At 57.0% G+C, this 25,207-nt stretch overlaps 11 protein-coding genes across 11 annotated transcripts; 4 read left to right on the forward strand and 7 right to left on the reverse strand.

Moving 5' to 3' along the window:
* Window positions 1-266: 266 nt before the first annotated feature.
* Window positions 267-3,766, reverse strand: BDY17DRAFT_336071 (uncharacterized protein; the record flags this gene model as incomplete). Its single annotated transcript, XM_033737936.1, has 3 exons — window positions 1,987-3,766; window positions 522-1,925; window positions 267-468 (listed from the first exon to the last, which is right to left on the reverse strand). The coding sequence occupies exons 1-3, from the start codon at window positions 3,615-3,617 to the stop codon at window positions 267-269; spliced, it is 3,237 nt and encodes a 1,078-aa protein (XP_033587875.1). The 5' UTR covers window positions 3,618-3,766.
* Window positions 3,767-4,047: 281 nt separating this feature from the next.
* BDY17DRAFT_301063 (purine-cytosine permease FCY21) lies at window positions 4,048-6,569 on the reverse strand. The gene is made up of 2 exons (XM_033734176.1): window positions 4,567-6,569; window positions 4,048-4,515 (listed from the first exon to the last, which is right to left on the reverse strand). Exons 1-2 carry the CDS (start codon window positions 6,091-6,093, stop codon window positions 4,432-4,434), a joined length of 1,611 nt encoding a protein of 536 aa, XP_033587876.1. The 5' UTR covers window positions 6,094-6,569; the 3' UTR covers window positions 4,048-4,431.
* A 1,035-nt stretch (window positions 6,570-7,604) lies between these two features.
* BDY17DRAFT_186221 (uncharacterized protein) lies at window positions 7,605-9,104 on the reverse strand. The gene is made up of 3 exons (XM_033729968.1): window positions 8,432-9,104; window positions 8,079-8,380; window positions 7,605-8,024 (listed from the first exon to the last, which is right to left on the reverse strand). The coding sequence occupies exons 1-3, from the start codon at window positions 8,861-8,863 to the stop codon at window positions 7,739-7,741; spliced, it is 1,020 nt and encodes a 339-aa protein (XP_033587877.1). The 5' UTR covers window positions 8,864-9,104; the 3' UTR covers window positions 7,605-7,738.
* Window positions 9,105-9,117: 13 nt separating this feature from the next.
* On the forward strand, window positions 9,118-9,470 carry BDY17DRAFT_301069 (uncharacterized protein). The gene has a single exon (XM_033734177.1). The coding sequence runs from the start codon at window positions 9,129-9,131 to the stop codon at window positions 9,357-9,359; it is 231 nt and encodes a 76-aa protein (XP_033587878.1). The 5' UTR covers window positions 9,118-9,128; the 3' UTR covers window positions 9,360-9,470.
* Window positions 9,471-9,785: 315 nt separating this feature from the next.
* BDY17DRAFT_301074 (FMN-dependent dehydrogenase) lies at window positions 9,786-11,451 on the forward strand. Its single transcript, XM_033734178.1, has 3 exons — window positions 9,786-10,201; window positions 10,265-11,058; window positions 11,119-11,451. The coding sequence occupies exons 1-3, from the start codon at window positions 10,027-10,029 to the stop codon at window positions 11,269-11,271; spliced, it is 1,122 nt and encodes a 373-aa protein (XP_033587879.1). The 5' UTR covers window positions 9,786-10,026; the 3' UTR covers window positions 11,272-11,451.
* Window positions 11,452-11,590: 139 nt separating this feature from the next.
* On the forward strand, window positions 11,591-15,522 carry BDY17DRAFT_301076 (uncharacterized protein). The gene has a single exon (XM_033734179.1). It carries the CDS (start codon window positions 11,673-11,675, stop codon window positions 15,420-15,422), a length of 3,750 nt encoding a protein of 1,249 aa, XP_033587880.1. The 5' UTR covers window positions 11,591-11,672; the 3' UTR covers window positions 15,423-15,522.
* Window positions 15,523-17,161, reverse strand: BDY17DRAFT_301080 (uncharacterized protein). The gene is made up of 7 exons (XM_033734180.1): window positions 16,917-17,161; window positions 16,729-16,842; window positions 16,482-16,656; window positions 16,383-16,429; window positions 16,211-16,328; window positions 15,850-16,149; window positions 15,523-15,795 (listed from the first exon to the last, which is right to left on the reverse strand). The coding sequence occupies exons 1-7, from the start codon at window positions 16,968-16,970 to the stop codon at window positions 15,716-15,718; spliced, it is 888 nt and encodes a 295-aa protein (XP_033587881.1). The 5' UTR covers window positions 16,971-17,161; the 3' UTR covers window positions 15,523-15,715.
* Window positions 17,162-18,079: 918 nt separating this feature from the next.
* Window positions 18,080-19,553, forward strand: BDY17DRAFT_301081 (uncharacterized protein). The gene has a single exon (XM_033734181.1). It carries the CDS (start codon window positions 18,403-18,405, stop codon window positions 19,543-19,545), a length of 1,143 nt encoding a protein of 380 aa, XP_033587882.1. The 5' UTR covers window positions 18,080-18,402; the 3' UTR covers window positions 19,546-19,553.
* Window positions 19,554-19,866: 313 nt separating this feature from the next.
* Window positions 19,867-20,517, reverse strand: BDY17DRAFT_326014 (uncharacterized protein; the record flags this gene model as incomplete). The annotated part of the gene is made up of 1 exon (XM_033737442.1): window positions 19,867-20,517. The coding sequence occupies one exon, from the start codon at window positions 20,515-20,517 to the stop codon at window positions 19,867-19,869; it is 651 nt and encodes a 216-aa protein (XP_033587883.1).
* A 229-nt stretch (window positions 20,518-20,746) lies between these two features.
* BDY17DRAFT_301083 (amidase signature domain-containing protein) lies at window positions 20,747-23,141 on the reverse strand. The gene is made up of 2 exons (XM_033734182.1): window positions 22,991-23,141; window positions 20,747-22,902 (listed from the first exon to the last, which is right to left on the reverse strand). The coding sequence occupies exons 1-2, from the start codon at window positions 23,029-23,031 to the stop codon at window positions 21,222-21,224; spliced, it is 1,722 nt and encodes a 573-aa protein (XP_033587884.1). The 5' UTR covers window positions 23,032-23,141; the 3' UTR covers window positions 20,747-21,221.
* A 133-nt stretch (window positions 23,142-23,274) lies between these two features.
* Window positions 23,275-25,091, reverse strand: BDY17DRAFT_301085 (glycoside hydrolase family 79 protein). The gene has a single exon (XM_033734183.1). It carries the CDS (start codon window positions 24,958-24,960, stop codon window positions 23,335-23,337), a length of 1,626 nt encoding a protein of 541 aa, XP_033587885.1. The 5' UTR covers window positions 24,961-25,091; the 3' UTR covers window positions 23,275-23,334.
* Window positions 25,092-25,207: the final 116 nt, after the last annotated feature.

Raw genomic sequence — 25,207 nt, forward strand, 5'->3', positions numbered from 1 at the left:
CGAAACATCATCGTCGTCGTCGAACCATCTTTGTCCCCGTGTTCGTAGTTACAAATCCAACTCATGAGAATGCAGCGTAAAAGTCCGGCTGATCGGACGTCGGGCTCGCCGGCTCGGCTTCCATCGCACCGCGCTGGGCACGACGCCGCATCGAAGCTCGGGGATTGTAGTCTTCCAGGGCTTGCACCAGGTGCTCGCGAAGGGGTGCATCGGCTGGTACCATCTCCACGTTTGTCTTGGTATTCTCCCTCGGTGACGTCGACGGGTCAGTCGCTGGAGCCAATGTCGGCGGCAGCGCTGGGGTATTCGCGGGTGCTTTTGCAGCAGAAAACGTAGGTGCTGTCGTAGGTGCCTTTGTTGTAACCGTGGGTGCTGCCGTCGTGGATGCCTTTGCTTTTCCCTCTGTGTATTTGTAATTGGCATACACCGGCGCAGGGGGTACGGCTGGCGTCACCATAGGTGTAAGTGCTGTCGTTGTGAATGCCTTCGCTTCTCCCTCCGGATACATGTGTTTGGCGTACAATGTCGCAGGAGTGACGCCCGGTGTCATCACAAGCGTAGGCGCACCACTCTGAGCCATATGCACCCCACCTGCCTTTGACTTCTTCGGTTTCTTCTTCTTTGACAGCTGGGCATATCCAACCTCGTCATAGTCAAAGGGATCGGAGAACGGGTAGTGCCTCGCTGCATCCTCCTCCGCAGCCTGCTGGTGGCGGATATGATCGGCAACCCACGCGTTGACCGTTCTGATGATCTGCTCGCGGTGTGTCTCAAAATGCTTCGCCACCACCTCTTTGAACAATTCGACTCCGTGGGCGCTTTGCTTCGGCTTCTCCCGGGCAGGCATTCTACGTAGCGTGTCCGGGGTGCTGGTGGCCAGATCCATCTCCGACAAGGCGTGTTCCGAGAAAGCGTACTTCACTCGCGGGCTCGTCTGCGTTGTCTTGCCGTCGATCCACTCGAGCATTCCGTATCTGATGACATCGCGATGAAGATTGCGATTGTATCTCCGACTCCGGGACGATCCTGCATCTCCTTCGCGTCCGGGCTCATTGCACCACGGCTCCTCACAGAAGATCATGGCCTGGATGCTGACAAAGATCTGCATCATCGTGCTCTTTCCCGGCTGCCACTTCTCGCCCGACCATGTCCCTAGCAGAGACAAACACACGTAGCCGGTCGGATAGAGGTTCGGGTTGAAGCCGACCCTGCCACCGCCTGTCGTTCGGAGGTGCATCTTGGGCGGGCTTGCTGGATAGTCGACCGGACACAGCACGTCGAATTCGAAAAGGCCGTTCTTGTACGGGGTACCTTCGGGGCCGACGATAACCACCTTCAGCACATCAGGTCTTGATTCGCCGTAGCGTACGAAGATATTGGGCGGGAGGTTGGCTTTGAGGCAGGTGATCTCGTTGATGATGCGACGCATACGACCGACTGCCGCGTGTACGACTTGGCGCGCATCCGATGCGTAGGTGTGCTGGGCGAGGATGTCATCGTCGGGAACCGCCAACACGGCAACGTCCTTCTGCCACGCATAAGGATCGTTCTGCGTATCAGTCGATGCTTTTGCTGGGGCTCCAAGGTCAACGGCGCGGTTTGCCACTATCGCCGCGGTAGTCTCAATGTCTGCACAAATCGCAAGTATGCCTTGCGCCTCTTCGTTGAGGAACTCGTTCGGGTGTGCTGCCGCGGTCTTCCTGAGCATCTCACTCTGCTTTGTCAAGCTCGACATGCAGATGCTGAGTGGCTTGCCGTAGTCGTCGGGTTCAAACTGCAGACGCGTGGAACCGTCGAAAGAAAGTCTGGACAGATCGTGTCCGAGCTTGTCGAGAGCACGGGCTTGGTACAGGATGTCGGTAATGCGATCGGGACCGTAGGCGAGTGAACGCACGAAGTGTAGCAGCGCGTGGTAGAGGTCAGACCTGGTTGCAAACGTCAGTTACGTATTCTGCTAGGGTCAGATAGCTGGGTTCGTAGACTTACCTCTTTGCGGCATCTTCGAGTGACCCGTTGTAAAGGAGTTCAGCTACTTTGTCAAAGACGGTGCTGCACCGAAGCAACGTGGTGAGTGCACCTGGTGGCGCCTGGTCCAGGGCGGTTGCAACAGGCTGTTCGTCGCGTGAGGGAAGAAGCGCGATCAGGACGGTAAGCACTTTTGTGGTCGGCGCGTCTTCTGGGTCCACTCGCTCCGGAGTCTGCGGACGCGACGGTCGCTTGCGGGAGTTCACAGACGGCTTGCCGGCGGGAAACAAAGGCGTGTTGACGGGGGGAAGCGACGCGTAATCCTTGGAATGAATGCCTTCAATGCCATCGCAGTCGAGAGGCGAGTACCCGAGAGATGGCGCGGTCAATGCCAGCTTCTTGAGCTGGCTTACGCCTGTCTGCGCGCCTCCTGTTTTGAGTGGAATGTGGACGTTTGGCGGTGCGTATGGATACTTCGCAGTCAACGACGGGTAATGTTCCTCCTGAGTATGAGAAGTTTGCTGCATCTCATTCTGAGAATGCGGACCGTCGCTGTATGAGGTTGTGGCGTCAAATTTGGTTGAGGCGAACACCTGCGACCATGGTAGCGCTGGACCGGGGGAGTCCGCTGACGCGTCCGTGTAGTAAAAGGGATCCAGGGATTGATATGGATTGGTAGAGAATTCGGACAACGCCGGGGATTTCGATGGGGCCTTGAAGCCTTTCTTCTTCTGTGGCTTTTCCTGCGTATCGGGGCCTGAAGGCTTCGGAGATGGCGCGTCCGAGTGAGATGTCGGCAGCTCTTTCGCTGGCATGGCGGGCTTCTTGGATTCAGAAAGGGAAGGCTCTGGAAGATCGTTAACGAACCAGGACAGGCCTGGGTGATATTTGGAAGCCGATGACGCGTGCGGCTGCGCTTTGGCCGATATACTCGGAGGTGCGGAAGGCGACCTGACAATACTCGCACCAGCAGAGCTTGTCGAAGTGAGGTTCGTGGGATTGTGGGACTTGTTGGCTGTGGACGCCTCAGTTGCCGCCTTGTGGTATGAAACGGGCGCTGGTTGACCCAGAATCGGAAAGGTCGCGTGAGAGAACCAGGAAGGTGCGAAGTTTGAGTCGTTTGGGCCAATTGGCGAGTAGATCATCGGACCGGATATCCCGACACCCACTGGGGCCCCAATGTACTCATCCAGCGCTTCCGTGAGAGAGGGGTAATCGTCATAGTGTGAATCGAGGCTGTAGCCCACACCCGCGTCGTCGCGGTACTTCCCTCGCTTGTTGGTACGCGTAAGGCTCGCAGACGCGTTGCTCTGCCTCGTGGCGGCCAGACGGGCGTCGTAGCCGGTGAGACAGGCCCAGGTGAGCGCCAGGCGTGCGGCCTCACAGTGCCAGGTGAGCTGGATGCCATTGCTGGCCTTCTTGCCGAGCTTCTCGCTCGTTGCTGTGACCGCCTGGCCGCATCCCAGACACGTCGCCGCCTTGCAGGACGGGCAGACGGCGGCGAGCTCGTCTGCTCCGTTGTCGAAGAGGCGAAGAAGGGCCTCTTTGGTCACGGCCACGCTGCCGTTGCAAGACGAGCAGCGCGAGGGGATCGTGGCCACGAACTGGGTGATGGCGGCGTCTCCGCCGAGCAAACCGTCTGCTGCAGCCATGCTTGTCGCTATGAACTGCCCTCGTTAGTGGTGATGTGAGGGAAAAGAAGGCATCGGAGGCGGACGAATTTGAGCTATATGCTCTTGCCCAATTTCGCTCGGTGGGTGTGTGATACGTTTACGCAAACCTAATTTCAAGACAGGAAGGCACGTCTCAGCACTGAACAAAGGGAAGGAGCGCGTCACGGTGAGCTTCTGGTCCTTTTTCTACGCGCTGGTCGGGGCGAGATATGTTGAATGCTCTCGTCTTTGAGCATCGTTACATGGAGGTGTCTCGGTGGTACAGCGGAGGGTGGGGCGCAGCACACACCGCCGCGGAGGGGCGTATGAGCTGGCCAGCGCCAAAGGAGAAGCGCCTTTTGGGCGGAGTCAAGAGTTCACGCAGCGCGACCGTACGTCTCGACTGATGGTCATTTTTAGGTATGTCTGATTCGTGAGGCGAAGTTGAGACGCGAACCACGAGCAGGCCGGTTTTAGATCGAGTCGCTAGAGCAATTACGGCGTAGTGCGAAGTATCGTCCCCTGCAACACGCCGATCCACATCCACCAATGAACAACCAGGTTGTTTCAAAGACATCCTCACTGGCGATCTTAGATGGGTTTGATGTTTCTATGCTGTATGGAGAAGCACGGCGCGTAAATGCTGCCAAGCTCGCCGAGTTTGCTTGTCAATAGCGTTGGCGACTCTCACACGAACCCTTTCACCACCCATCGTCAAGCTACCGATCGCCTCGGGTTTTCTACGACGCAGAAAAGCATACACGTTCATTCGGAGAACGCGTGCTTGCATCGACGAGCCAAACCCCAGTCCTAATCATCTTCCGTACCGTCGCAGCTCCAACACGCGCAGACCAGGGTAGACGATAGCCGCCCAGGCAAACCCGATGTAGTTTCCCAGCTTCGCATAGTCAGTACCGAATCTGCACACAAGAGGGGGAAGCAAGCTCACATCACCACCATCCTTGCCAATCAGAGCGGAAATAGGCCCAACAAAATACACCTGATCCATGCAGAGGACCGCTCCAGCCCAGCCCACAAGAAAGGCAACAAGAGCGGCGATGCCCACAGGCAGCCTCTTCGCATCGTTCCAACATTCCCAGTCCCAGCCAAGGCCGCGATATTTGCGGAAAATGAGGTGTTCTTCAAGCACAATTGCAAGCCAGATGCTGACCCAGTAACCCATGAGCGCCAGAAAATTGGTAAAGATGTTTGCCAGTTGCTGACGGCCTGCAATCGCGCATACGGTGTAGACGATGACCGCAAAGATGTTCCAGATCACTCGGGGTACCCGCTCAAAGTACGGCCCCAGAGCTTGGAAGTCGATGCCGCTTGAGTATGTTGCGGAGATGGTGTTGGAAATCAGACCGAGGGAAAGCACTACTCCGCAGAACTTGCCAAATCCGCCAAGCGGCTGCAGGCCTGCGATTATGAGCGCGCCTTGAGAACGGTTCAAAGCGGCGGCCCATGATTGGTTTGAGGCTACCCCAGAGCCTAAGCCAGATCCGATGACGAAGAGTGGAGTGGCGCTCAAGACGAGACTGGTTAGCGTGACGATGAAGATCTTGATACGCGACGAGTTTTCGGGGTAGTAGGTGAAGTAGTCCGCAGCCCCGCCACTGTATGTGATTGTTGTAGCCAGGCTGACGCCAAAATAGCTGAGCCGGTTGCCGATACGAGTAAGAGCGCTGTCGGTCGGGGAAGGGTCGGCGTAGAGATTGAAGTCTGGGCCGGCAACGCCCGCTAGAATCATGGTGACGAGGAGTTGCGGGAGCCAAGCGTATCTTCCGTAGTAGTGGAATACGCTATAGCCAAAGACAGTCACCGCCAGGACGATGACGGATGTGATGACGATCCCCACGATGATAGAGAGACCATAGTTTGCGCTGACGGCGTTCAGGATCTGGCCGGCGATCACCACGTTGACAAGGGCGTAGCCAATCAGTATGACGAGGGTCAATAGCACAAGGATCTTGGAAGGCCACCATCCCATGGTGTAGCGCGCAAAGATCATGGTCCGATTGCCGCTCCGCGGGCCGAATGTTGCGATGTACGCTGGCGCCAGAGAGCCCACAATCATCCCGCAGACTGAACACAGGCAGCTGTCCAGGAACGGGAGGCCATAGACTGTCGGCCCCAGGATACCAAGGGTGGTGATATTCGATGTCAAGTTGATAGTATACCACATCATGAACATCTGGACGAATCCGAGGCGCTCGGTGCTGTGCCGTTGAGAGGGTAGCACACGCTGTACTCCCCGTGCTTCGACATTGTTCCGCACCAGCATTCGCTCAAACGATTTCAGGTAGCGGGAGAAAGTGCTGATGTCCGTCTCATCCAAGCTTTCGCTGGACTGAGGAATTGAAAAGGCCACGCTGTCCGGCGTGGCTTTTGACTTCTCACGGTCGGGTTCCATGTCGGGCTCGCTGGGCGTTTGTCGAATAGAAGCATCTACAAAGTAGTCAGAAAGCCAACACATCAATGGACGGGTTCAAGAAGCATGATTCTTCAATCGCTGGTATTGTCCAGATCAAGTTCAGGCCGTATAATCTCAGCAAGACCGAGTCACCACGACTTCCGTTGCCACCCGCCTGAGTAATCTGTGATGAATGATTGCTCAGGAGGGATCGACAGAAGCGCGTAGAGACTCATGGGGTCAAGCACCGGCTCATGCTTTTGTTGTACGTGCTACCTTGAACTTTCCCCGATCGTGACCCTCGATTCCTAAAATCATGTCGCCGTCGACATCATACTTGTACCCGTATCGCCACCATCGAAGGCGGCGTGCGGCTCGGAGGCGGCGTGCGGCTTGGTGTCCTGCAGTCCCGACATTGTGGCTGGAGAATGTTGATGGCGTGAGATGTAAGTCTCTGTGTGTGGAGATTATCTGGCGTTGGTGATGAGGAGAGGGTGGAAGCAAATAATAAGGTACTTAATGTCGTCTGAGGTGAGAAGTGATGTAATTCGCGGCAATTCTTCCGAAACTCTCACAAACACCTCCACCAGCCAAGCGATTGGCAGGGCTCCACAGGCTGATGCACGTGGATTACTCATGGTTGCTAACATTGCATAGAGATCTTTTCCGCGCATTCTTGAGCTTCAAAGTACTTGTACGGTGATACGGAGCCAATGTACCTCTTTTCGACACGTCGCCGGTCATGAGTTTCACGAGCAAACGTCACAGCCTTGCCTCCCGCCCATTCCAAATGGCCTCAATCATCAGTATCCTCGACACCTTGATGCCTACTCGCCTGGGTCTCTGAGGCTGCCCAGAAGCCGCAGCTGGGCGCCTTTTTTTCCTTGGGACGAGCTGTCAGTGAGAGGTATGGTCTTCGACCCGCCAGCCCTTCCAGCCACGTTCTTCGATAAACCGGGCCAGCCTGCCGCAAGTTGAAGTGCAGTTAGGCGCAATAAAGGGTTCCGAGACTTTGCCAATCGGACATGAGCTCTCCCGGTCATAAAACTCTCTTAAAGCCAGGCCTCCTTCCACAACCGGACTGAACCTTTTGACATTAGGGCGGCGCGTCAGCATACTACTCCGCAGACATTGCTTGACGCCTTACAACATCAGCGATGGAGCGGTCACAACTGCTGGCCCTTCCGTCTCTCTCGGCATATCGCCGACAAAAGTCCTCGTGTTCCAGCGGTAGGAGGAGATTCGCTTTCCGAATTCGGTCGTTGCACAACTGCTGGGCCAGTCGGCAGCAACCTGGTGCTCGTATTCCAATGGGAGGAGGAAATTACCTGGTATATTCCCGATTTGGCATCCCTCCCTTCGAGCTGCATGAAGGCCGTCCAAGCCATAATGGATATGATCATTGCATCTCCCCCCTCGCTCTCTACTTTCGCTAAACATTGCCGTCTCACCCAAGTCATTCAATTTGCTTCATTGATAAGCATTTGCTTATCCCAACGCCATGTTGCGATCCCTTCTCTTCGCTCTGTTGGCGGCCAGCCTGTCGTTTGCAATCCCCACTGCCACACACATCACCACCGTCACGCAACCTGGCTGGCACCGCCGCTCTCCAGGCTACCCACATCGGACAGCGCTTCGCGAAACGCCGGCGATCATGACTTCTGAATATCCACAAAGCCTCCCTACCTTCCACGGATTCGAACACAGTTCAGTCAGTCTTGATAGTCTTGGTGCCCAAGGGGCTTCCTCGCTGGCTTCGCTTGATGATCAAGCCTGAAACACCGACAATGAAACTGCCAACAGCCACCGCGGTGCTCCAATCTCCCGTTGCACCTTTCCAAACCAACACCACAACAATGGCGAAGGACGCAACCACCAACTTTTCCAACTCATGCGTCTGCATGTCGAAATCGTATTCGATGTAGATCCCGCTCATACGGGGAAATGCTGGCGCCCCGTTGCGTTCGCTGGGTAACTCGAGCTCATTGATCGTTCTGGTGCCTGGTCAGCTCCGTCCGCTTCTGTATCGCAGGACACTGGATCCTTACTGTCGATCTTTGATACAGGGCTCCAGGGCTCCTTCTTTGGTAAGCAGGGGTGGCATTCCTGCTATCGAGGGGTCTTTGTAGCAATCAATGAAGTGGTAGTGGCGATCAATTCGAGCCAGGCACTCGTTACGGTAGGCCTTCTCCTGATGGGCAATGTCGTCAGGACCTTCAATAAGTCCGTATCCATCTAGCTCTTGCAGTGTTTCGACACATCGCTCGTTTGATTGTTTCCGCACTGTTTCGAAATTTGCGTGCTCGAGTGTCACGCCGAATTCGTCTCCTCGCGGAGTTTGTATAACGACCTGTGAATCGTGAGCTTGGAGTGTCGAGCCCTTCATTGGAGGAATGTGCACCGTTGACTCCACTACTACTTTGGGCCGCCAGAAAGGCAAGAGGCAATGATACCAAGGACGGTGCCGGTTGTAATACCGCTGGATTCTTTCCCAGATTTTCTCCTCTTTTTCGCCGGGGTTGGCGTCAACGAAGTCACGCCAGCTCGATAGGCTGTCGGAAGGTTCCTCCTTCATGCTTGGTTTTGCTCCATCTTTTCTTTCATTTGCCATTCTGTTCTTTGCGTCGTCGGTCAATAGTCTGTTTTCGTGTAATCTTCGGCGCGATGCCCTCGTTCGTGCCATCTTGATACCCCATTGCATGGAAGGCCGGAATACAGGAACTATTATGGCTCGGTAGTCACCTCTGAAGTTGAAAGCCAACCATAAAGCCTGTCCGTGCTCGCCCGAGAATTGTTCGTTGCATTTTTCTGGGCGGTCAAATCGAGCATTCATCACATTCGGAGCAAGAGACCCAATCGCTTCTGCTGGCAAAGTCGGCTCAAAAATCAGAATATAGCCTTTGCCCCTTTTTTCGCGGCGCACCCGCGTTATCGGAGTGTTGGGGCGTGCTGTTGTATTTGACCCTCCACTCAAGGCTCTGTGGTCCGGAGTGGCGACGGGTGATGCCGAAACTGCCTCCAGCTCTGTTCCCTCCAGCTCTGTGCCGGAAGCGGATTTTGCTGGCGTTCGCCAGATCAGAGTTTTGGCTACGTAGAACATGGAAGACGTGCCCCTGGCCAAGGCTTGGACGATTGCCCGTGGTCTTGAAGTTGCGTCCGTGACTTCATTCCCGGTATTGTCTGTGGTTGAGAATATCGCATCTGCTGCCTCCAGGTCTATGACATGCTCCCCTGGACTGCCGGGATTTGAAGACTCTGATGCAAGAGTCGTGGCCTCAATTGCGTTCAGAGGTCGTTGTAGGGCAATGTCACCAGATTCTGCATCTTGATCGCGTGCCGCCGGCATGATGTAAAGGAGGGTTGTCACCGCTTGAAGAGGAGGAAGAGAGCAAGAGAACATCGACTGCTTGGAGAGAGGGGGTGCGAAATGGCAAAGAAATACATAGATGACCTACGCTGCGCCTCTTCACAGCGCTGCAGGCGCATGGAGATGGGCGCTTAAGCAGGCAATCACGGAGCATTAGGGCGTATCGAGACGCGCCTTGAGTGCCTCAAATTCGACATATCTCATCGAACCGATTCTGTGACATCGTGTACGCATGAATGAGCGTCGTGGGGGCCGCAAACAAACATTCTTGTGATTGTCGGTGAGAGCTTAACGTTGACGTCGAGCTCAAGGACGACAGGACGCCGAGCTCTCACCTTCAGCCCCGAGCTGACGCCCAGCCCACGTCGATCAATGACTCCGCTCTCAACCTAGGGTTGCATCAATGGGTCTCGAGCGATGGGACGCCTAGAACTACGCATTCCTCAGAAATCAACTCTTGAGTCCGCACCTTATTTCTCAAGAGTTCTTTATGATTTGGAAAGCCATTAAATCTCTTGCAAAGCCCAGCATGCCGTCTGACAAAGATGCGCCGGCGCCGGTGCGCGATCCGGATAGCATTATACTGTGCATTGAAGACTTGAAGAAGAGCGCGATCAAGAAGATGCCGTATGGTGCTCGAGGTGAGAGTTCGAAAGGCTGTCGTTCTTTCGCAATGTAGCTTGGCTGCTGAAGGGTTTCTGACAAGATGCGCAGAGTTCATCAACTCTGGCTCAACGGAGCAGATAACGGTATCGGAAAACTCCACGGCGTACAACAAGTATCGTGTTCGCAGTCGAGTGTTGAGTGCGTGGCTCCACTCTCAAGATGCCAGTATTTCGCTAATCGTCACTTCTCGCCCGTCCGCAGTGGACGTCTCCCAAGCTGATACCTCAACCACCTGCTTCGGCCGTAAAGTCGCCTTCCCCCTTGGGACAGCACCAGCAGGCATCCAAGCCCTAGCGCACCCAGAAGGCGAACTCGCCACCTCGCGCGCCGTCGCAAGGAAAGGCCTCACGCAAGCCATCTCCTCCTTCGCCAGCTTCCACATCAAAGACATCCGAGATGCCGGCTTGGGCGTCGGGCCCATCAACCACGTGATTCAGATGTACACGCTCAAAAACCGCGAGTTGCAACTAGGCATCATCCGCGAGGCGGAGAAACGTGGCTGCTCTGCCATTTTCCTTACCGCCGACTCGCCTGTGCTCGGAGTGCGGTACCACGAGTGGCGCAACGACTTCCGCACGCCTGATGGCGTGGGCTTCCCGATTTTAGGCTGGGATAGCGAGAGGATCCGCAAGCAGACGCACGACGATAGTTTCATGGGCTTCAACGACGACAGTCATAACTGGGCGCGCGAAATCCCGTGGCTGCGCAGCGTGACGAAGATGGAGATTTGGATCAAGGGCATTGTGACGGCGGAGGATACGATGAAGGCGGTGGAGATGGGGTGCGATGGGATCGTTGTGAGTAATCATGGGGGCAGGCAGTTGGATGGGGTTCCGGCGACGATTGATGTCTTGCCCGAGTGTGTGCAGGCTGCGGCAGGGAGGATTAGGATCCATGTTGATGGGGGAATACGGTCAGGAACGGACATCTTCAAAGCCTTGGCTCTGGGTGCGGAGTACTGCTGGGTGGGCCGACCGGTGTTCTGGGGTCTTGCGGTGAGTGATGAGCGCGACGTCGGCAACGTCTATCGTTTACAAAGCTGACAATGGGTGCAGCATGACGGGCAAAAAGGCGTGGAGCTGATGCTGGAAACTTACCACCAGGAATTCAAGCGATGCATGCAGCTGTGTGGATGCAACGGTGTGAAGGACATCACAAAGGCTTGTATTGGGGTGGTCAGGCCAGATGGGCCGCTTGCTAGGTTGTAGTCTTGCGACCATTGTCGAGAGTAGAGCACGGCGCGATGGGACGAGCAGAACACACAGATACCTTAGGTCGTGGTGATTCTTCGGTAGAATATACGACGTACACGAGCCCCGCATACGTCGAGTATCAGAAAAGGCAGAAGTACGACCACCTTATGGCTCGCCTGTCTACAGAAGAGTACGTGAAGAAGGGATGTTGCCTTCTTCTCCAGGTCGGGAGAGCGTTACCAAAAGCGGTGTCTTGAATCCCACGACTATTCCCAGGGCATATGTCATATCAAGTACATGCATCGTAGACGAGCTCATGACCTGTCCTGCGTTGGCCAAAGGGGAGGAGACAGTATGCAGTCATACGTCAGTGGAATTAGAGCTTCACCTGCATCAGGTCGCGTCGAAGCGCCGCCATGAGCGGTGACACTCCCCGGCGCTTCGCCGCCAACCCATTTGGCACAAAGGACATCATCCCGGCCGCGCCACCATTGCCAACGACTCGACCGCTGCAGAGAGCACGCGATGCAGCGACGAGGTTCTTCGGGTACCAGTCCCGAGCGGCCAGCCCACAGAGCAGTCCGGAGGAAGAACGGTATCTGAATCGAGGCAAATCGCGGCTGGCTTCGCTCGGTGCCTCCCAAAACGCCACCGCGAGCCACAAGACGGGTCTGGAGATCAACACTCTGGCCATTAACGAGAAAGGCACGCATGCTCTCATCGGCGGCAAGGAGATCTTCAAGACTATCAGGATTGAGAATGGTGTGTGTGCGGAGGAGATCAACCTGCGCAGCGTCATTCGGAGTAACCCTACGCATGCTTCTGGCAAGGCGCGCCATGCTTACACCATCGACATTGCCGACGTGGCCTGGGCGAAGGGCGACTGCGGTGACTATGTTGCTGCCGCGACCTCGAGCGGAAAGATCATCTTGTATGATTTGGGACGGGCTGGGCTCCAGGCTGCACAGCTCCATGAACATTTCCGCCAAGTGCACAAAGTGACATTCAATCCGCATCGCGGCAATCTGTTGCTTTCCGGAAGCCAAGATGGTACTGTCAGGTTATGGGATGTGCGCGATGTTAGATCGGCTAGTACGCTGCAAAGCAAACGAAAGTACCCCGGTCTGAGCGATGGAGTGCGGGATGTAAAGTGGTCTCCGACAGAAGGAGTCGATTTCGCCTTTGGCACCGACAGCGGATGGGTGCAGCGGTGGGATATGCGCAACTTGAAGACGGCGAAAGTCAAGATTCCGGCGCACAGCGAGACATGCAACGCGATCGATTGGCACCCTGACGGGAAACACATTGTCAGCGCGAGCTCCGACAAGACCGTGCGTGTCTGGGACTTCTCGGCAAATCGGAGGCAAAAGGCAAGCTGGGAAATCAAAACGCCATATCGTGTGACGAACGCCCGGTGGCGGCCGTCTTGTGAATCGTCGTCGTCGTTCACCGGCGATGGCGCCGGCACACGGATGTGCACACAACTCGTCACCTCTTACGAGGAAGATCGGTCGAGCCTTCATATCTGGGACTTCCGCCGCCCAGCACTACCATTCCGAGAATTGCATCCGTACATGTCGGCACCGACGGATCTACTGTGGCATTCGCAAGATCTGCTGTGGACTGTCGGCCGCGAGGGCGTCTTTTTGCAGTCCGACATCCAGCACACACCCAAAACTATCGACAAGCGAAATCTCCAGGCTTTCGCTCTTTCACCACTCGGCGACATCAGCTTCGCTACGCAGAAACGAGCACGCAACCACACCATGCCCCACCGGCATCGCGGCAGCAAACCTACCTTGACTTCTCAAGACAGCAGCCGTGGCGGCAGCCCCCAGCGTGATGCTGTGCTCGCCCGTAGCTGGGAAGACGACGGACGCGACCACTCGTTCCTGAACGCTGCGCCTAGCCGGCCGGAGACTTTGCGATCCCCCAGCATATCGCGTACACCATCGCTGGCCGTTTCTCCCGTGGGAGAGGCCACTCGAACGATGGACTTGGATGATGCATTGGCCGATCGAGATTCTCTTCGACCCCGTCAGATTGCGGTGTCCGGCCCAGCGCCTCTTCATCCGGATCCAAACGTCTTTCCCTTCTTGGCGAGCAATTACAAGCTTGACTTCAGCTCTCTTCGCGATGATGATGACTTTTTGGGATCGTTTGACAAATACATGGAGCATAATGCGGCTTGCGCATACGCTGCCGGGCTCTATCGGACGGCGCAAACGTGGAGGATCGTCAGTGGCATGATGGCGAACCATCTCAAGAAAAGAGCGGAACTCAAGCATACGCGGCGATTGCTCAACAAGCCTGCTGCCGGAAACTCTACCAGGAAATTGACACTGGTCGAGATGTCGAGGAGCTTGTTCGCAGATGTGATGAAGTCACCCGCGTCATCGCCGGTTTCCCTGAGGCCCGTGTCTACCATCACACAGCAACTCGCGCAGTCGGACGTCGCTTCTGACCAGCGTACGCCTGTTGTCCGTCCAGTCAACTTCGATGCCCCTTCCTCTCGTCTCAATGCTGAAGTCTCGCTCGACTCGGGCACCGACGCCATCTTGACGGTCAATCCACCCACCGACAACACTCAGGCGAATGGCCAGGACAAAGAGCATCTGACAATCACCAACCTCGATGGCTTACAACAGCTCCAGCAAACTGCACCTGTCGTGGACAGGAATGCAATGGTCAGGCGCTGGAGCGTGCAGCCAAAAGAGCCTCTAAACTTGGACCCTGTCGATGCCGATGGCGTCAAAATCCATTCTCCCAAGCTGGTACGGCAGGGGAGCAACGAGAGTTTCGCCTTTCTCGAGCAGTCAGTGAATTCCGGGAACCCATCCTTCCCTTCCTCTTACGGCAGCGCTCCTCACGATATGGTTGCGCAACGGCCTACGAAGCCGACGAAGAAGGCGCAGGAACCTGCGATCGATGCTGTGCAAGCCAAGGATTTCGATGATAGGCCTGCCGTTAGCCCGGCCGTGCCCATTGCTCAGATTCACGGCCTGGCTGCGCGTCCGAGGTATTCGCGTGCTACTGGTGAAGGAGAGGCTGACGAGGCCGCCGAGATCGCCGAGAAGAGGCGCTCCAATCCGTATGTTACCGATACAGAGCGGGATCAGGATGTCAGCCAAGCAGCAACAATCGCAAAGCCTCCCCATCGCGGCGTCAAGACCAACGGCGCAGAGGCCACGAGCAAGAGCTCCAAGGCCCCCGACGATCCTCCAGACAATAAGAAACCACCCGCAACCTACTTTCCAGAAGACTCCGACTCCGACTTCGAAGAGCACAAGCCCTTCCGCCTCGTGGACATGCTCCGCCAGCTAACAACATACTACGCCAGCACCCGCGACGCCCAAACCGCCGCCCACCTCCTCGTAGCCCTAACCCCGTACCTCCCACGCACGCAACCCCTCTCCCACCGCGAAGCAACAGCAACAGTATCAGTTTACATCGACGCCTTCCTCTCCAACGCAGCCTACACGCAGCCGGAAATAGAGTCCCTGCTCGAAAAGAACTTCCAACCCCTCATGAACGCCGGGCTGCAACCGCTGCAACTCGAAGCCATCCTCGCGACTTACCACGAGCAACTCGTGCGCCGCCAGATGCGGAACGAAGCTGCCATGCTCCGCAGACTGGCGTACCCCATGTACCCCTCCGTCTACGAGGACGCGGTGAAAGACAACCATGTCCGCACGCGATGCGGCGCTTGTCGCAAACCCGTTCTCGCCGGTTTGGAGAAGGCGCTGTGCGAGAATTGCGGCGTGAAGCTGGTGAGATGCACGTTCTGCGAGAGCGTCGATAGTCCCTTTGAAGAGCGGGAAGCACAGCCTGCTACGAAGTTGATGTCGACGTGTTTGCGCTGCAACCACGGTGGTCACGCGGCTTGTCTTCGTGCGTGGTTTGCGGAGGGCGATGGCGGGTGTCTGATGGAGGGATGTCTTTGTGATTGTGTGCAGGGGCAATGGAGGGAGGATAAAGCGAGGCTGAGAGTGGAGGCGGCGGCGCAGGCTGTGGCGGAGGGGGAGGGCTTGCTGCAGCAGTTGGGACTGAGAGGGCATGAAAGGGTGCAGAGTGATGATTTCGCTGTGAGGGATAGCGGGGCTGTTGAGAGGGCGAGGGGATTGTTGCTTGGGAGGAGTGGGGAGGGGAGTGAGGCTGCTTACTGAGATATCCCTGTACCTTTACTTTGTCGGGCGGGGCTACGATGAGATGGATGGCGGATGAGAAACGACTGGCTGTGGCAGTGTTTGTGTGTACAAGTGATATTCGTTCACTGTGATGGGTATCCTGTCCTAGAAATAGACAATCTTCGCCGCCGGTTCAGACGGCTGTCATACTCCCGCCCACAACCCTCAACGCCTCCATTCGTCGTAGATTGAAGCATTCGGTAAACTTTGTTAAACAGCTCAATCTGCGAGGCTGGTATTGACTGCGCTTCAAAGAAAAAAGCAGACTGAATTCAGAAGTCCGGACTGAGGTAGTCTTCTTCCTTATCCGCCCGGAACTCGCTCAGCCCCTCTGCCCACGGCTCATCGTCATCTAATCAAATGTTAGCAAACACCTCCGCGAAAATCGAGAAGCCAGAAAACTCACCCTCTTCAATCAGCGCCCCGCTAACGACCGAGTCCGCGCGATCGCTCCGCCACGTCGCCGTGCGCGACAACGCCGGGCCGACCTCGGTATTCGCGCTGCTGGATTTCCGGTTCCACAGGGAGTCGACGATGCTGTTGCGCGTGTTGGTGCGGGCGAGGGAGACGCTGCTGGAGGAGCTGTTGAGGTCGGTGGTGGTGTTGCTGGTGTTTTGGCGCGTGAGGGCGGTGGGGAAGAAGTTGAGGTCGAAGTCTTCTTTGTCCTCGGCGATGCGGTCGTTGATGATGTTGAGTTTGCCGAGCACTGTGCGCGAGTTCTTTGTTAGTGGGTGGAGCATAGTAGTTTGTGAGGAGTTCTGGCTTGCCTTCTTCGGAGAGCTGGCGGCCGCGGTGGGAGGAGACGTGGTCGATGTAGATTTCCACGCCTTTCCATGTTCGGCCTTCGGCGTGGCCTTGGGAGTAGATGCAGATGGGGCATTGGAACTGCGGATTCGTCAGTAGTGGGAAAGGTGAAGGATGGCTTGGGGGGTGGGATACCTGATACTGGCGACCGGTGACTTTGCCTTGGAAGACATGGCTTTTGGCTGTGCGAGAGGGGTCAGTTGGCGTGGTCCACTGTTCACCTCTATGGCATACCTAGAAAGGCCCATCGCAGTTTTAAGCCGAGTCTTTCATCCTTCATGACTGCTTTCCACACGAAATCGATGCTGACATGGCCCATGTACATACACCCTTTTTGACTGCAGTAGTACGTTGTCACGCCGGAAGCGGCAAACGCGGCGCCATAGTCTGTCCTCTTCTTCAGCGAACCCTGCGTAGATGGGTTGGATTAGTCCTTTATCGAATGCGCCGTGGATTTGCGAACCAGTCAAGTCGCACTCACCCTCCGGTCGCCATTCTGCAGCTTCACGGCGGAAGGGCAGAATCCTAGCCATTCATTCTCCTTGGTCGCGACGGGCAGTTGGAAGCCATCGTCATCACTGTCGTCGTTCAATATCTGTGCCAGTAGCACCTGGGTCAGTGATGTTGCACGTGGCGGATGAGTGCCAAGAAGATCCCGCGGCAACTCACCCTCGTGGCGCGGATAGTAGCAGTTGAGTCGTGTCGCATCTCGGGCTTGCTCATCCTGGTCCTCTCGTCTGACGCGAGAGGGCGGATGAGAGTGTCTCCACGCCCTGTCAGAGGTGCTTTGGGGGGGTAGGAAGGGGCATGAGAAGGCAAAGGCGCACGGGAAGGAGAGGGAGGCAGAATCCGATCGCGCCGTGGTTGGCATCTGCTGAGGTGGGTGAGGCTTCCGCAGCTTCGACTGGCTGTGGCTGATTGCCTTCGACCAATCGCCTTGCGCCGTTGCCTTCGCCCACGCGGGATGTCACGAGACGGACACGAGCGAAGCTTCCAAACGGCGGGACGCTAACGGACAAAGGCGTCGCGTGGTCCAGACCTGCGCGCCGAGCATCTCTTCTTCACACTCTCCATCCTCTACACTATCGATCATCTTTTCGCCGACGCGTTGGAAATTCTCCGTGTGTTCATCGAGGCAAACACCTCATGTCTTGGCCTTCTTCTAGTCATCCGAGTTGGAAGCCAGCCTCTTCAGTGCGCCCTCACCCCACGCCCATCGCAGTCCAACCAGTTCAGCTGCAATAAACGTGTGGCAGTACAGACACTGTCTCATCAAACAGCATGAGTCTGAGGGATCACGGGGTCCCAGCTCCATGCCCGTACGCAGGCTGAAGCGGAGATGTCGCGAGACGACGTCTCACGCCTCTCCGTGTCCTTCTTTGTCTCTCCCACAGACATTACTGTGCTTAGAGGCATTGATGTCTCAATAGCACCCGCGAGACTCGTATTGTCTCTCTTGCAAAAGCTCGCAGTCCGCCAGGAATGATGCACTCAAGTGAAGTGAAGTTTTCGCACCCCCATTGCCTATTGTCTTTCAATGCGTTTTCATTGTCCAAAGCCACGCTCATATTTCCTGGACAATGCCATCTTCATTTGCTTTTCTTTCTTTCAAATCCATTTCATATCCTCTCGCCCATCTGCCCCATCTCAGTCAAATTCTCTTTCTCCTGCTAGCACATTCTCTCATCACAGCAGTCCTTGATCAACAATGGCCCCCAAGAGATCAGCCAGCACCAGAGCCCGCCGAAATGGCACATCTCGGCAACAGAAACAAGGAACAAGGAAGCAGCGAATGCTGCAAGAGCTGCATATCGACGGGCTGGGCCCTCTGAGAAACGGCGGCGTGGCCGACGAGCCCAAGCGACCGGTCCGAACCCGGAAAGTCAACGGCGTCAGCTACGAGGCGGAGGAAGACGGTGTTTCCTGGGCGACGACTGGCGGCAAGGTGGATCGCCCGGCTCCTCCAGCACCGGCAACACGGAAAAGATCGCGCGGAGACGGCCAGCGGGAAGATCTCCTTGCTACTCGCACGCAGACTGGCGCCCTGGGCAAGCGGAAGGCGAGCGACGACGATGAGTTTCTCGAGGAGACGATCCGACAGGCCAAGCGCATCAAACTGCCCAAGAAGACTGCCGGGCATGGCCATCTCCAGACCATGCTGCCATATCTCCAGAGTCTGCAGTCGGCGCAGAACCGACGCGACGACAACCAGAAGGCGGCGTCTAATAAGGGCAGAGCGGAGATGCGCGTGATCGACACGCAGCAAGCAAGGGGCCTTCTCCGCAGCACCGACGCCATCGACGCCCCCATCTTTCTCACCCGCCAATCCATCCCTTTCATCGATACGGGAGATGGCGCCGTCCGGCCGGTCGAGCAAGTTTTTGAATGGCTCCCCAATCCCGACGAGAAGTCCGAGATGTACGATCACGAGGCGAAAGACGAGGACGACACGATGCCAAAACGAAACGTGCCCATCCCCGAAATCCGCGCCCGATTCCTCGACGAAAGGCCAGAAGAGCCCGCTCGATTTCCCTGGAACTTCCCCGAGCTCACCCTCCCTGCCTCCATCTGCATGCTTCCTTCAATCCTACGCCACCCAAGCTGCGATCTCCTGGGGTCGCTCGTGCGGTACTTGCAAACCATCGAGCTGGTGGATGTCTGTACGACCGCATGTCCTCATCACGGGAAAACGGCGGAGAAGTGCCCAGATCATATGCTCACATCCAACGAAGTGATAGCCCTCCAACGAGTACATCAGCACTGGGCCGGAACAGCGATGATTGCCGAAGCGGGTGCAATGACGGGGCCGCATTGCGACACGTTCGGTTTTGGAACCTACATCTGCTGCGGAGAGGGGGAAATTGGACTCGCATGGTCGACCAACGAGCCATCAGCAAAGACGAAGCAGCAAAAACGACCTACACCGAAAGACGGATGGGCCTTCAAAGTCCTGAGAAGGGGTGATGCCATGTATCTCGACCCTGGCCGATGGCACTATGTTTTCCGCAAACCTGGGGGAGCGCAGACTATGGCGTGGTCGGTGCGTGTGCTGAGGTCTTGTGACCTTGAACGGTGGCTGCAAATCGTGCAGTCCGAGGTGGACAAGGCGATCGACGAGAGTGTTGTCGACGACAGCGAGGACATCCTGACTTGGAGGGGTTTGTTGCTCAGCGCTGAGAAGCTGATTGAGCAGGCCAAGGAGAATGAAGGGCTGGAGAGGTTTGGAGGGGAGAAGACGGTGCACAGGGCCGAGGCGGTCATGCGTAAGGCTGAGACGGCGTTGAAGCACTTGCTCTGAGGGGTGGAAGTGTGATGATGGTGCGAGTGAAGGAGGGTAGAGGGCGCATGGCCACTTGCAATTTTGTTGTTGTCTACCACGCCGGCCATATCTGTCTCCAGTCTGCAATTCACAGACAGCTACGTAGTGATCCACGTTGGCGTAGAGGTTTCACTGTTCCCGATGAAGCAATTCCGTATACGCCGCCCATTTTCCCATCCATCTGTCCCGATATAGCCCAATCCCATCCGTTCATTGTAAAGAATCAAGGAAACCAACCTCAACCCAGTAACAAAAGTTGGCCGTAAATTCAATCATCCCCAATCGTTGCCTCTTCGTTCTTCATACGGCAAACCGGATATGACGAGGAGAAACAGACCCCTCATCATCGCTGCGAGGCTCGTAAGCAGGCGGCGGCGACCGAGAGCGAACCGCAGTCTCGTAAGTCGGAGGCGGCGCAGGAGCATCGATAAGGCTCTCGGTGACCGCACGCCTAGCATGTCTCGGACGCCGAGCAGAGTATTGCCCGCTCTCATTCCCATCAAAACGTCTCGCCCACACACTAACAGAAGGCGTAACACCAGTCCTCGCACCGGCAGGAGACGCAGCAGCGACAGAAGGCAAAGCCACCGGCGCCGCCTCGGCCGCAGTCCCCCTCGCCGCCTCCACAGCCTCCAACCGCGCCTCCTCCTCCTTACTCAACCCCCCCTCGGCGGACGAAGACGAGGAATTGGAGTTGCGGCGCCGGCGCTCAAACTCGGCAATCCACCTGTCGCGCTCGGGCGTCTCCATGACGAGGAAGCGCACCCATTCGGAGGAGGAGAGCTCGCTGGGCTCGATGCTGCGCATGCGCAGCTCGCTGGCGGCCAGGTGGCGGCGCGCGATCGACATGGGCCGGTTGTGGATTGCTTCTACTTGCAGGTAGCCGAAGCCGCCGTTGCGGATGGTGGGCGTGTTGTAGACTGCTTGCTTGCCGCGGGCGCGGGAGGGCATGGTGGGCGGGATGATGTGGTTGGTGGTAGGGGTGAAGGGAGGGGTCCAATGGCGGGGTGGAGGGGGAATCAGAATGAGAGTTGATGATGATTATGCGTGAAAGATAGCGAGGCCACACATAAAGTGCAGAGCATGCAGTCCTTTCTTCCTTATCACCTACGCAATGGAATGCAGGAAAGGAAAGAGCAACAGGGGGCCAAGGAAAAGACCGATGATAATGCCCTGGCAAAAACGACGCATGCCCAGCGGTCGATCATGGGCGGCACTGCCCCGCGCCACCACCGTGAACCCTTGGCAAAGCAATCGCTGCAACGCAGAACTGGCCTGCCCCTCCGCCGATCTAGAGCTGCTGCAGGGCAAACCCTCACGCGACCCCACTCGGGGGTGGAGGGCGGTCGGGCAGCGGCCCTGGCTGGGGTTCGCGCCCGCCCCGTTTCCGTTCATCTCGCGTGTGCTGCTGCTGCTTTTCGTGGCTTGGCCAGAACGTCTGGCGGCATGCATGTGGCTGCTGACGGGCGGTATGTGAGTTCGAGGGGGTGGGATGATTTTCGTTTACGCCGATAGTCGCATTTTTCTTTGCAGGAAGATCACGAGCAAAGGGAGACTGCGCAGTTTTGTAGGCATGACTTGAAGTCAGCGCGCAACGAAACACAACTATAGACACCCAGACACCTCTCGCTCCAACCATGTCATAGAACACAGATCTAGTGCTTAGGCAGCGGCATCAGCTTGTACTGCTGACCCTTCTCGTGCAACGCCTTCTCCAAAACCTCCATGCAAGCCAGCACCTTCTCCTCCTCCAACCTCCTGCCCACCACCTGCACCGCAACCGGCAGCCCGGACATCTTCTCGGCATCGTAGTGCTTGTACGCGCCATAAGCCACATGGTTCATCTTGCGGATGTTGATGGACGGATCCAGCTTGTCTTTCTTCGGGTCGACGTGCGTCACGGGCAGGATGCCGGCCGTGTAGTCCACCAAGTTGAACAGGAAGGTGTACCCGCACGCGGCAGCAGCACTCGACATCCCACCGTGAGGCACGGCAGGCGTGGCGTTGGGCGGAGTGAGGATGATGTCCATGCCGTCGCCCTTGTCGCCAAACGAGTTCCACCACTCGTGGAAGCGCGCCTTGAACGCCTCGCGCTTGTACACCCACTGCCAGTTCTCGAAGGCGCTCTTGGGATGCCAGTGCTCCAACAAGCCCGCCCAGATGTCGTCGCGCACCACGTACTTGTACCACGCCCAGTAGAAGAATTTGATGAAGCGCGGGAGGCGCATGTACCGCCCGAACTGCGCGGCGCCGGCGTCGTCGCTCTCGCCCGTGCGGAAGTAGGAGCGAAAGGTCTTGGTGCCGTCGGCGTTGAGAAGGTTGCTGGCGATCACGAGGGCTTCGTAGGGATTCGGGGGGTCGATGTCGAAGACGACATGGCCCTGGGCGACCATGGCGCTGGCTGCCATGTCGAGCGCGCGAGCGCAGGCTGGCGAGGGATCGACGACGTTGTCGGTGCGCATAACGCCCACGCGGAGACGCTTTTTGTGCTTGTACTCGTCTTCCACGTTCGATCGCCAGGGCATGGGGTGCACGGCTTGGTCGTACTTCCACGGCTGCATCTGGATGAATGATCGAGTAAAGTAGGACAGATCCAGGAGAGTGCGAGCCATGGGGGAGAAGACAGAGGGAATGCCCTCCTGACCGGGCATCGAGGTGTTGACGCCCAGCTTGGGCCAGCGACCCGTGCTGCATCGCAAGCTGTAGCAGCCGGAGTAGTGGGCAGGCGCACGAACGGAACCAGCAACGTCGGAGCCAATGCCAATCCTGCTGCCTCCAAACGCCAGAATGGCTCCCTCACCACCCGTGCTGCCGCCGGGCGAGTAGCGAGTGTTGTGCGGGTTCTTGCACACGCCCCACAAGTCATTCGAGCTCTCGAACGACAACAGCGTAATGGGCAGGGCAGTCTTGACAAACGGCACCGCGCCCGCATCCTTCAGTATACGCACAATCCCGCCATCCGCCTCGACCGGCTGTCCCACATTCCTTGAGTAGCCCACGCTAGTATCAAAGCCGCCAACATGGATCGAGTCTTTCAAACTGACGGGGATGCCAGCCAACGGTCCCTTCAGATTGATCTCCCCCCGCTCAATCCAGCCCTCGGCAGCATTCATCATCACCTCGGTGACGCAGTTCGTCTTCTCGTGCGCCTTGACTGCCGCCTTGCCGTAGGCCTGCAGCACCTCTGTGGCCAAGGGGGCGCCGCTCTTCTGCACATCGTGGACCAGCTCGGCGATCGGCTTTTGCAGGATGTCTTTTTGCGCGGCATCGAGGGGGCCGTGATATGCCTTGCCCAGGCTCGCGATGCGGTCGGCGCGCTCCTTCTGCTTGAAGTTGCTGTGTCATGTCAGTATGTCTCGCGAGGAAGTACAACAGACAGCATGTCGTAGAGCGAAGTGGGGGCCGCAGATCAAGAGCAACTCACCAAGCCGCGCGATGCTGGAAGTAGTCAAAAGGAGGGAGCATCGTGACGTCCGCGCTGGCTGTCGCGTGTGCCCAACGAGAATTGCAAGAGAGAAGAAAAGGAACCCCGCCAGCAGCTCTCGATTTCTTTAAGCCGAGTCGCCGACCCTGCCTTGGTGTTGCGTGTGCGCGTGCCCCGTGGGGCCCAATGCTACCTGCCACTTGCCCAACCCCGGCACGAGTCTGGGGCGCCCGCTTGCACTTTCCCAAAGGAGAATGCGCGACGACGCTTTGGGCTCGCCGAGGCGGACGGTCTAGATTGCCTCTGCGATAGGGAAGCATGGCCAACGAGGGATGCATTGCGCTCTACATGTATACATCGCTGTGATTGTAAAAGACCAGCACCGCCTCGCTTCCACGCACAGTGATGATGCCGTCGCTTCCCACCTCTTCAATGTCCAGATTCCCAACCGGCTTGCCGTGTTCATACGACTGTCCGGCCCACGTAGTGAGCGAGCTGTCCGTCTCGCTCACAGACGGCGAACTCATTCGCTTCAACCATGCCTGCGGACTTCCCGATCCTCGAGGGGATTTGGGAAGCTGCACTGACACTGTGAGGTTGTTTCCATTTCCGTAGTATGGTTGCATATTGAGGACCGCCACTTTCCGAATCTCGTTGTTCGCATACATCGAGTAGGCTGCAAAGTAGTCTTCGTCAACCGTTGTCGGTGCCGCAAGTGCTCGTACGCGGATGCCCGGAGTGGAGAAGACTTCAGTCGCGAACAGCACACCCAGGAAGCCGGGTAAGGCGCGTGCTGGCCCTCGTGCAGAGCTGTCTCGGGGATACACCATATCGTAGAGACTGAAGCTAGGCGTGCCGTTTGGTCCAGCCGAGTTGGCTTGGTCACTGCTCTGATCCACGAGCGTGGCACCCTGGTGCAAATATGTGGCCGAGGCGTTCATCGATGCGTAGAGCAGTTGCGTATCAGCGGTCCACAAGGCTTGGGCGAAGCGGTCGGAGACGTTGACCGAGCCGGAGCAGGCGACGGAGTTGTACTCGCCAATAATCCACTGGCTCCCGCTGTTGAGTGCTGCTTGTGCTGAGGGTAGGATCTGGGAGTTGGCGTAGCTGACGAGAGAACTGTGATTCAGTACGTCCGGAAGTGTAGACAGCGCCGTCTGTGCCGGGCTGCAAGTCGCGAATTGGTACGAGTGGATGGAGTACTGCGCAACCTGGTTGTCCGAGTCGATACCGTCCGGGATGATGTTCGCCGGGCGGACTTGCAGTGCAGTCGGGTCGGTGGTGGAAGACGAACCCCACCAGCGTGAGATGCCAAGTTGCTCCGCCGCGCTCGCTCCAAGCGTGTTGTTCACCGCAACATCAATGGCATACGTCCAGTTCAGCCACTGATTTACATACTCTTGCGTCGAGTCGTCCCATCTCGACTCAGCCGTGGCGTAGTTGTTCGGTTCATTCCCCAGCTCAAAATAATGCACGCGCTCCGGCTGGTACTTGACCGAGGCGACAGCCAGGCCCTGCGCGATTGCAAGACTGTCATTTTGAAAGTTGAGCGTCGACGTAAACTTGGTGACGCTGGGGAAATTCGACCAGCTTTGATAGTACGCCGGCCCGACGACAGTGCGGTAAATGCCTCCATCGGAGCTGGTGACTCGCTGCACATTGCCCGCCGAAGGCTCGAAAATCATGCTGTCCATCGTCTCTCCCCCGGGACGAATCTGCGGCTGGCCGCCTCGATCCACGAGCAGTTGCAGCACATCAAAGGTGAAAGTGTTGGGCTGGCTGGCGTTGCCCCAGAATTCCACCCAAAAGGCGGGCTCGATGGAGAAGGAGACGTAGTTTGGCTGATGAGCTATGGAGGCTCCCGCCGCCGTGGTCGGCACATTCAATCTCGTCGCATGCGTTCTGCCGTTCAGCGAAGCAGTCAATAGTAGCAGCCAGAGCTGAAGCATGTCCGGTAGCCGACTCCGCATATTTGCGTCGACGTGAAACCAATCGGGCGGCCCGCAGGGTATTGCTTGTGTTCCTGCTCCGGAGGGAGATGCTCAAACTGTCCATATGCCTTCGAGAAAAAAGCTATCCTTGCACGAGAACAGAGGTGACGTACCGGCAATGTGGAGGAAGCTTGGGCAGGGTCCAATGCGCTCCAACATGACGATGTGGGGAAATGACTGCATCCTCACCACTAATTCGGCGACATAAAGATGATAAACACGCTTT

Source organism: Neohortaea acidophila (assembly GCF_010093505.1).
Source record: "Neohortaea acidophila strain CBS 113389 unplaced genomic scaffold BDY17scaffold_8, whole genome shotgun sequence".
NCBI lineage: Eukaryota > Fungi > Ascomycota > Dothideomycetes > Mycosphaerellales > Teratosphaeriaceae > Neohortaea > Neohortaea acidophila.